The 10552-nt window shown below is 51.6% G+C and overlaps 1 protein-coding gene across 2 annotated transcripts; it reads left to right on the forward strand.

Annotated features, from left to right (window-relative positions):
• Nucleotides 1-293: 293 nt before the first annotated feature.
• GTPBP3 (GTP binding protein 3, mitochondrial) lies at nucleotides 294-5881 on the forward strand. 2 transcript variants are annotated; one of them, XM_003413029.4, is made up of 9 exons: nucleotides 294-799; nucleotides 1143-1390; nucleotides 1499-1585; nucleotides 1686-1888; nucleotides 2057-2129; nucleotides 2219-2362; nucleotides 2515-2680; nucleotides 2956-3234; nucleotides 3415-5881. In XM_003413029.4, the coding sequence occupies exons 1-9, from the start codon at nucleotides 411-413 to the stop codon at nucleotides 3638-3640; spliced, it is 1815 nt and encodes a 604-aa protein (XP_003413077.2). In that variant the 5' UTR covers nucleotides 294-410; the 3' UTR covers nucleotides 3641-5881. The 2 variants fall into 2 exon arrangements, with proteins under 2 accessions (XP_003413077.2, XP_064137013.1); XM_064280943.1 differs by having other exon boundaries at nucleotides 1143-1585.
• Nucleotides 5882-10552: the final 4671 nt, after the last annotated feature.

Below are 10552 nucleotides of genomic sequence, written 5' to 3' on the forward strand. Positions count from 1 at the left end.
CGCCGATCTTTCGATTAGCAGCCGAGCGCTTTAACCACTGCACCACCAGGACTCCTAACCTGGCCTTAGAGAAAGGTAAAAACCAAATCGGTTGCCGTGGCGTAGATCGCGACCCCATGAGTGTCAGAGTAGAGCTGTGCCTCATAAGGTTTTCAATGGCTGATCTTGCCTAAGTAGATCGCTGGGTCTTTCCTCTGAGGCGCCTCTGGGTGGACTGGAACCTCCCACCTTTCTGTGAGCAGCCGAGTTCATTTACCGTTTGCACTACCCAGTATTTCTGCAGAGAGGTGTAGGCCCCCTTTTCTTGGGCAGAAAAATGAACACAAATAGGTCCTTGCCTAGTCTAAAGCTAGCTAGAGTGGCCGGAGGGAAAACAGGAACCCTCGTCTCGCTGTCATTTCCACTGCTTTATGCTGTGCCCTCACCTTCTTCCCGCCCTCATTTCCGTTGTGTCGGATGACGGCTGCGCTAGGACCCTAAAACCTAGGTCTCTGGTTGCTGGGGAACGCCATTTCACTGCACACCCTCCCCCGCCCCTCGTGCGGCTCAAACCAACCAGTAAGAATGAAAATCTGCAGTCTGTGGGCGGGACGTCTCCGAAGGAGCCCAATGGAAGGAGCCCAACGGTAGTCCTGAGGCTCTCAGCGCTCGGCCAATCACGCCACGAAGGGGGTGGGACCTCCTGCCCGTACTTGCCTCCCAGGAGCCCCGGCGAGCGGCCAGGCAAGGTCGCAGGTTGTGAATCCATGTGGCGGGGGTTGTGGACCTTGCAGGCCCGGGCAGCACGTGGGCTTCTCAGGTGGGGCGGGTGGGGAACCCCAGGGAGAATGTATGATAGTAGGGGGGTGCTGGTTGGACCTTGAACTCACCCCTGGGGTCTGGCGGTCCAGTTCCCTGCTGCAAAGTTACTATTAGCGTCCTTCTCAGGCGTCCAAGCCCCAATTTGTCCACCCCCTGCAGCAAAGCCCACATCTGGGTCACTTTCTGGGGTCGGTCCCAGTCGGGTCACACTCTGGCCTTAGACCCTCCAATCTGTTCACCCCGAGCCTCAGAGCCCCCAGCTGGGCCTTAAAGTCTTCCACTCGCCTGCCACCCTGCGGCACAGCCTCCAGGACGCGCTGACCTGTCCTCTCCCGCCCCAGACTCTGCTCGCGCCACGGCAGCGGCGTTCCGGCCCCCGGCTCTGGAGCCACCATCTTCGCGCTGAGCTCCGGCCAAGGCCGCTGCGGCGTCGCTGTGATTCGGACCAGTGGCCCGGCCAGCGGACCCGCCCTCCGGGGCCTCACAGCGGGCCGGGACCTGCCCCCGGCCCGTAGCGCCAGCTTGCGCCTGCTCAGCGACCCGCGCTCCGGGGAGCCGCTGGACCGTGCACTGGTGCTGTGGTTCCCAGGTGAGACCAGCTCCCGAAGCCCCTGTAGCTTCCTATTGTCTGGAGTCCCCACTTCGGGCGTGTGCTCAGGCTGTGGTCTCCCTGGACTCCTCCCTGTCTCTCATCTAGGTCCCCAAAGTTTCACGGGCGAGGATTGCGCGGAGTTCCACGTACACGGAGGCTTTGCGGTGGTAAGCGGAGTTCTGCAGGCTCTGGGTGAGTAAGCCAGCAACAGATTTGAGGCCAGTCTTGCCTGTAAGCCTGGGTGGAGCATGTCTTCCCAACCCAGGGGCTGAGGACTGGGGCCTTCACGCAGGTGGTGTGCCAGGGCTGCGGCCTGCAGAGGCGGGCGAGTTCACCAGGCGGGCGTTTGCCCGCGGCAAGCTGAGCCTGACCGAGGTAGAGGGCCTGGCAGATCTGATCCACGCGGAGACAGAGGCGCAGAGGCGGCAGGCCCTGCGGCAGCTGGACGGGGAGCTGGGCCGCCTGTGCCACGACTGGGCTGAGACCCTCACCACGGCGAGTGCAGGGGGCAGGGTATCCCTTCCACTCATTCTCTGTGCGAGAGTTCTCACCTGTCCCTCTCCTGTCTGAGAGCCTCCTGCCTGCAGCCCCCAATCTGGCCCCTTACGTCACGTGGCCTGATAAGATGGGGGGCCCTGGGTGCTCACACTCCCCCTCCCCCAGGCTCTGGCCCATGTGGAGGCCTATATCGACTTCAGTGAAGATGACAACCTGGAGGAAGACGTCCTGGAGCGAGGTAGGGCCTGCTAGAGTGCAGGGGCTAGGGACACCCTGGCATCTCAGCCGTCTGAGCCCCCCTGACTCTGTCTCTCTGCCTCCCCCCAGTGGACAGCTCAGTAAGGGGACTGGAGGCCGCACTGGGTGCACATCTCCGAGATGCACGGCGAGGGCAGAGGCTCCGTTCTGGGGCGCACGTGGTGGTTGCGGGACCTCCCAACGCTGGCAAGAGTAGCCTGGTGAACTTGCTCAGTGCGTGGGAGCCAAGCTGGACGCTGGTGCTGTGTGGGAGACGGGGCCTAGAGCTGGGGGCAGGGTGGACCAAGGCTCTGTCTAGAGACCTCGTGGATGGGGGAAAGAACAGACTCCCTCAGCTCTACCCTTCTCCTTCCTCTCCTTCCCAGGCCGGAAGCCTGTGTCCATCGTGTCCCCTGAGCCAGGGACCACCCGTGATGTGCTGGAGACCCCTGTGGACCTGGCCGGGTTCCCGGCACTGCTGAGTGACACAGCAGGGCTGCGCGAGGGTGTGGGGCCTGTGGAGCAGGAGGGTGTCAGACGGGCCCGCGCGAGGTGGGTGGAGCCAGGCTCTTATTCTGCTTTTTCTCCGTATTGTGTTCGTTTTTCATTCTTCCTGAATTAGAGAAAACTGCTAAACTCTCTTAAGTGGGGAACTCCAGTGGTTTGGGGAAGGCAGCCCTTTAAGTTCTCCCTTCGTTCCTGCCTGCCCCTCCCTCTTATGTTCTGCCCCGCCCCCTCAGGCTGTGCCCCCTCCCCCCTCCCCGCCCCAGTCACCTAATGGGCTTTGCTCTGGCTTCATGCTAAGTTGGTTCTTCCTGCTCCCCCAGGCTAGAGCAGGCTGACCTCATTCTGGCCGTGCTGGATGCCTCTGACCTGACCTCCCCCTCCAGCTGCAACTTCCTGGACTCGGTTGTGGCTCACTTAGCAACCCAGAGCACCAATGAGAGCAGCCAGCGCCTCCTGCTGGTGCTGAACAAATTGGACCTACTGTCATCGGAGGGCCCAGGGCTCAGTCCTGACTTGCCTCCCCACCTGCTACTGTCCTGCCTGACTGGGGAGGGGCTGGAGAGCCTCCTGGAAGCCCTGAGGAAGGAGCTGGCTGCATTGTGAGTCCCCTCTGCTAACTCCAGACTGGAGTTAAGTAGGAGCTGAGCTACTGGCTTTGGGCACATACTTGCCTCATACTTAGTTTGTGTGTCTGTGACATGGGTACAACCATCTCCACCCTTCACTCCGGAAGGTTGGCCGAGAAAGTTGAAAGTGACCATGTTCTCTGTCTCTTTTAGATGTGGGGACCCATCCACAGGCCCACCACTTCTGACACGCGCAAGGCACCAGCATCACCTCCAGGCCTGCCTGGATGCCCTAGGCCACTACAAGGAGGCAAGAGACTTGGCCTTGGCAGCCGAGGGGCTGCGGGTCGCCCGGGGGCACCTGGCCCGCCTCACGGGGGGAGGGGGCACTGAAGAGATCCTGGATGTCATCTTCCGGGACTTCTGTGTGGGCAAGTGAGGGACAGTGAATCCTGATGGGCACCACAGGGTGGAGACCAAGGCTCAGACCCTGGCTGGGCAGATGCCCAGAAGCCTTCAGCGGTCTGGGAATAGCTTAAGACAAGTGGAATTCTCATTCAGCCGAGGAAGAGCTTGATACCAAAACAGGGAAGCAAACAGCTGCCTTCATAGGTAAAGTGTTCCATGTTGCTAGTGGTAACCAGGTTGTGGCCAGCCAGATTCCCTTGCAGAGACTAGCTGGGCATTTGGGCCCTGGAGTGGGGCTGAACAGAAGTCCCTTTTGAGTGCCAGACACTGGGGGAGTAGGAATGGAGAGTTGGGATTGTGGCGGGGCGGATCTCAGGATTTTGTTTGCTTTGTAGTTTTTAATTTATTTTGCAAATTCCAAAGGAATGTAAATATAAAACAGTGGGAGTAGCATCAGAACCTGTGTAAACTTCACAGGAGTAATGACCAGGATCAGCCCAAAGTTGATCCCTGTGAGGTAGAGGTGAGACATACCTCCACTCCAAACTTTTTACCAATTCTGACACCAGCCAGCCCTCTCTCCTCTTCTGGGTTTGATAATCCATTGCAATGGCCAAAGAGAACTCACAGACCTTACTTACAGTTAAATGGCTTATTAAGGAAGCAACAGGGTACAATTTAGGATCAACAGGGTACAACTCAGGGTCAGGAAACATGCAGGCAAGGTCTGGAAGTCTCCCCTGAATTGGAGAGCATATCCCTCCCTTCTTCGGTACAGGACAGCTCTCTCAGCTCCTCTTGGCCATGCAAGCAAGCAGGCCCTTCTTTCTGCTATGCACGCCCCCTTAGGACAGGCCTCCCTGCTGTCAGCTTCTCCACTGGTTCAGTGACCCAGCTCATAGCCAGTGTAGAGTTTTGTTCAGCTCTCTTAGCTGCATTCCTAGTCGCAGGTTTCTGCCATCACCCTCTGTGAGGTTGGTTCCGTAGAATTCAGCTCCTCATCAATTTCAAGGCATAGCCCTCCTGCCAGCCCCCTCTTGGTAGGCCATAGATCCTTCATTTGCATAGTATATTGACCAATCCCTGCAAGGTGCATACCAATCACAGGGCAGGCGGTAGCCCAGGACCAGACAAAAAGTATCAAACCATCCCTGTTCACAGCTTGCCCAGGAAATGTCAATCAACCTGAACAAAGTAACAAACCCTCTGGGGTAGAAAACTAGGGCAAAGGTAACTCCTTAGGGCTTAGGGGAAAAATCTCTCCAACTATTTCCAAAGAACTAAGGTAAAAGGCCCCGTAAAGGAACTCATTTCACCACAGTAAAAAACTCAGGTGATGCTGAAATGTTTAAACATGGAAAACTCCCTCATCTCCTCTCCAGGGGTCACAGCGTAATATGTCTTTCCAGAACTTTCTCTGCACATTTACACATTTGTGAATGCACCTTTCAAATATTTGTCTTGTGTTATATAATGAGAGTGTTTATTACTGTACAAGTAGCCATTTCTTTTTAAACTTAAAAAAATTCTTATTTTTTATCGTGATAAAATATATATAACAAAAACTTGCCATTTTAGCCATTTTATGTGTACACTTCAGTGACGTTAACTACAGTCAACCTGTTGTACAGCTGCCACCACTATTTCCAAAGGTTTTCCATCACACCAAACTAAGACTCAGTGCCCCTGTAAAGATGGCCTGGCGGAGGTGTCTGACCTACTCTAACTTCATGAGGGGGAAGGAGAATCAAAATCAACAGCGCAAAGCTGGTTTCTATGAGGCTGAGACACCGCCACCGTCCAACCTTTTTACCAATTCTGACACCAACTGTCCCTCCCATGGTACTCTCTACTTCTCTGCTAGGTTCCATAATTTGTTGCAATGGCCACACGCAACTCAGGAAATATAGTAGTCTCCTCTTACCCGTGGTTTTGCTTTCCGTGGTTTCAGTTATTGCAGTCAAGCACAGTCCATAAACTTCTGATTATGATGTTCTTCCAAAAGGTTTTGGAAAAAAAAAAAAAACCCTTCTATCTAGTATCCCCAACCGTCAACATCATGGCTTGAGGATCCTTCTTTAGCGGTACCATCAGAAGGTCAATAGTAACCTAATGCTGTCACAATGCCTACATCATTAATCTCGAAACATAGGCATTTTTTCATCTCACATTATAAGAAGAATGGTGCATACAGTACACTATGATTTTGAGTGAAAGACCACATTTCCATAATTTTTATTACTGTATATTATAGTCATTCTATTATTGTTAATCTCTTACTGTGCCTAATTTATAAGTTAAACTTTATTATACGCATGTATGTTCAGGAAAAAACATAGTACATATAGGCATCCACTGGGGGTCTTAGAACATATCCTCTGGAGATAAGGAGGGACTACTGTACTTGCAATTATGGGGTTTATTAGGGAAGTAGCAGGTTATAATTAAGGGTCAGAAACAACATAGGATACAGTTCTTCAATCAGGACAGCCTCTTAGCCATGCCTGCAGGCAGGCTTTTCTGGCCCTCCACCCTGCCACTGCCCTGCTAACAGGGCAAGTGTTACAACTCTCTTTAGTTCCACCAATAAGTGCCCAGGGGGAACCTGTCTTAGGCTGGGTTCTCTAGAGAAGCAAAACCAGTAAAGCGTATAAATATATAGAGAGAGATTTATATCAAGGGAACGGCTCACACGTTTGTAGAGGCTTGAGTGTCCCAAGTCTGTGGATCAGGATAGAGGCTTTTTTTGATTCACATAGCCACAGGGGCTGGTGAACCCAGGATCAACCGGACGGAGAGCAGAGCTCTTGCTCACAGGCCGTGAAGATCAACGAATCCCAAATTTGGCAGATAAGCAGATAGCTCAAGTCCCAAGAACTGGAGGTCAGACAAACAGGAGACAGCCATAGGATCCAGAGTGAGCAAAAAAGCCAGCATGTCTGCTTATATTCACATGCAGTCCACACCCCCAAGGAAACTCGCTTTCAACTGGCTACTCACAGCAGATTAGATCATGGGAATGATCACATACAGTGAGAATCATGGCCCAGCCAAATTGACAAACAATTTCAAGGCATAGCCCTCCCACCAGGGCCATGAACTGACCAGTCTCCTCGTGGTAGGCCACAGACACTTCACAGAACCCTACTCCACCAGTAAACCTAGCTCAAAGGCACTCAGCCCTCTTGCTCTGAGGGTCAGCACGCCTACTGTAGCTGCTCCATCTCACGTCGGACCCCTGGTTCTGCTGCTGGTTCTGTTGCATTTGCTGCCATCTTGTGCTGTCTCTGATGTTATAGCTCTGTCTCCTGGGTCTAGGAGTTTCTCTGCACAGGGATCCCGGGTCCACAGGACATGCTCCACTCCTAGCTCTTCTTGATGATAGTGGGCCTTCCCTTCCCCCGGCTTCTCCTTTTATCTCTTGTAAGATAAAAGGTATGACTCAAATAAGGGCATGACTTGAGTAAGGGTAGGCAGTAGGACTGTGACTCAAGATACATCCAGCCCTAATCCTGCCTCATTAACATAATGGACAACTCACTCCCAAATGTTACCATAACCACAGACATAGAGACTAGGATTTATAACATTACAAAATAGAAGATAATTACATCAGATTACAAAATGGAGGATGACTACATCATTATACAACTGCCAAACTGCTGAAAATCATGGCCCAGCCAAGCTGACACATAACTATCACAGATTCATACACCATATTTGCATAGCCCACACAGTCATTGTGTGGGTGTCACAAAGACTATGGCTAGAAAGACCTTATTAAGGAATTCACTGCACCGCGGCCCTTTAAGCAACTCCCCGATCCCCCTTTCCTCCAGCCCCCAATAATCACTAATAAACTTTGGTCTCTATGCATTTGCTTTTTCTAGATACTTCATATAAATGCGATCATACAATATTTGCCCTTTTGTGACTGAGTTTTCTCTCAGCATGAGGTTTTCAAGGTTCAGTTATATCGTAGCCTGTATGAGTGCTTCGCTTCTCGTCATGGCTGAGTAGTATGCCGTTATATGGACGGACACCATTTTGTTTATCTGTTCATTTGCTGATGGACACTTGGATGGTTTCCGCCTTCTGGCTATTGTAAAAAGTGCTGCCATGAACGTTGGTGTACAGGTTTCCGTTTTTATTTCTTTCTTCACTTCTGAGTAGATACTTAGGATTGCTGGATCATATGGTAACTGCATGATCAACTTTTTGAGGAACTGCCAAACTGTCTTTCTCAGCGGCTGCACCATTTTACACTCCCACCAGCAATGCATGGGGGTTCCAGTTTCTCCACATCTTCGTCAACACTTATTTTTCTTTTTTCAGTGTTATTTCTTTTTTAGTAGTTTTTTTTTTCCCAAAAAATCGTAATCTTGTTTTGTACAAATGTGTGCTGATAATCTCTCTCTGCTACCTTAATCCTTCTAATGAGTGGTAAAAGCACCGTTACACATGCAGTAATTCAGCAGTTTTATGTGTTTTTGAATATCTGTTTAAAGATGACCCTAAATTACAATTTAGTCTTAGATAGTAAAGAATTTAAAAGCAAAGTTCAACTTGCTACTGTATGTCATCATGCTGACTTTGAAAAGCATCTGACTTTATAGATAATGTATAAAATGGGAGAAGTGTTAAATATTCTTTATTTGATATCATACACAAACCACGCTGAAATGCCTTTTGTTAATTAAAAGGCCACGTTGTAGATACAGGGAATTTTAATTAGATTGACATAGTTAAGAGCAAAAAGATAAAATTGCCCTTGCTACCTTCTCTCTAGCCCTTGCATTTAAACAGGCTGATGTTTAGTGTTATTTTTGAAACTTGCATCTTCAAAGCCACTTGCAAACCCCAGGTGCGCACTCCCTTTCCACGCTTACTCTTTATTCACTCACTCACTCAGTGAATTTTTACCAAGCAGTTAGTGTATGCCAGGATTGTACACATTGTTTTACTGAATCCATAGCAGCACAATAAAGTGGGTATTTTGTTTCAGTTTTACAGATGAGGAAGCTAAGGCTCAGAGAAGTAAAATTGTTTGCTGGAGGTCCCCTGGTTTTGAGGTTTGACTACAGGTCTGTTTAATTTCAAATTTGAGTTCACTGAGGACCTGCTGTGTGGCAGGCAGTGTTCAGGGTGCTGGAGACCAGTGCGGTCCTTGCCCTTGTTATAGAACAGATGCTACAGTGAAGCCTGGTGGCTGCTGCGTGAGCTCAAGATGAAACTTGACCTCGGCAGGGGACTTCAGGATAGGCTGCCAGGCAGAGGTGGCGCGTGCACTGAGATCTGATGGTGAAAAGAAGCAAGCCAGATGGGGGCTTGGGAGAACCTCCCAGGCTGGGGGAATCAGAGCCAGACTCAGATACCTCTAGCTCCAGAGGGTGCAAGGGCTAAACCTGGGAGGTTGCCTGGAGGAGGGGTCTCTGGAGTTGGGCTTTGCAGGAAGAAGAGGAGTTTTCCAGGCAAGAAAAGGGTATTTTAGTCGGAAAGCACAGCATAAAGGCCCAGTGAGTCTTTAATCGAGGAGTTAAACGTCCAGGACAGCTGGAGGCAAAGGTTGAACTATTCAGGGTCACAGCACGTGCAAAGGCCCTGAAGTGGGAGCAGGCCTGGTATGTTCAAGACAGAGTGAAGCAGTCATGTAGTTGGAATGAGAGGGAGAGAAGAGCGGACGAAGCCGAGGAGTAAAGAGCAGTGGGGGTGGGGGACCTGATAATGCAGCATTGGTTTGATTCTGAGAATTCTGGGGGATATGAATGGAGCCCTGTGGCACAGTGGTTAAAGGGCTATGCTGCTAACCAAAAAGGTCAGAGGTTAGAACTCACCAGCCCCTCTGTGGGAGAAAGATGTGGCAGTCTGCTACCATAAAGATTTACAGCTTTGGAAACCCTATGCGGCAGTTCTACCCTGTCGTGTAGGGTCCCTATGAGTCGGAATCCACTCGAGGACAGTGGGTTTCTCTTTTTTGGGAGTGGGCAGGGGCACGATGTGGCGGCGACCAACCAGCAGAGGGCGCCTTGTCCTCGCAAAGGCGGTGCGTGGCAGCTCTTCATCAAAGCGCCTGCGCGCTCTCGTCCACCTGGTGAGATGTCTGGTGGGTTAACGTCCCTCAAGAAATAGATACGGAAACAGTCACTCACCAGGTCAAGGGCTAGAATTACCACCCCGTGTTGTGGGAGATACAAGCTCTCAGGTTTCAGGGGGCGCATGAGCAGAGGCTGGACGTGTCCAGGACGGGGATGAAGGGGGTCTTCCGGAAGTGTCCATAATTCCCCAACATCCCACTAGAGGGGACCGACCCCCTTTTTTCACAGATTTTTTTTGTGTTTTATCACTCTTTGTTGATTTGTGTACTTGTTTAACAGCTGGCGGGGGACGGGTGTTCTTAGAAGGAAAGGTCCCTCCGTGAGGTGAGTCCTTGGATATTACTATGATGTCCACTAGCAGAAAAATAAACTGAGGCCCAGGGAAAAAAAGCAAAACCGTGAATCAAATGGGGGTGGGTGTCCATACGTCCTCAGAGTGGGGAGGGTCTGGGAGGGCTCCCAAGGAGGGGTGAGCGGCATCAGGGTCTGGGTGGGGAGGGGGATGCACTTCCGGGCAAGCTGACCAGTGCTTTTCCCCCTGCCCCCGCTGCCTTGGCAGGAGGCTGCTGGACCTAGGTCCTTGGCTACAGTTCCTTTTTTCCAAGAAGGGTGAGGCGGTTTGTGGGAAGCAGCCAGGGGGTTATTTATAGAGGTCACAGGAAATCCCCAAAGAGTCCGAACCTCACCCAGCAGCTAAATGAAGGGTCAGAGAGGGGGCTGGCAGGCCAGGTGCTCCCTTTTCAACGCGCAGACCCCATTTGGCCTCCAAAGAACGTTCAGAGTCAGACTCAAACACCTCCTGCCCAACGGGACAAGGGCTAAACCTGGGCGGCTGCCTAGAGGAGGGG

Source organism: Loxodonta africana, chromosome 3 (genome assembly GCF_030014295.1).
Source record: "Loxodonta africana isolate mLoxAfr1 chromosome 3, mLoxAfr1.hap2, whole genome shotgun sequence".
Taxonomy (NCBI): domain Eukaryota; kingdom Metazoa; phylum Chordata; class Mammalia; order Proboscidea; family Elephantidae; genus Loxodonta; species Loxodonta africana.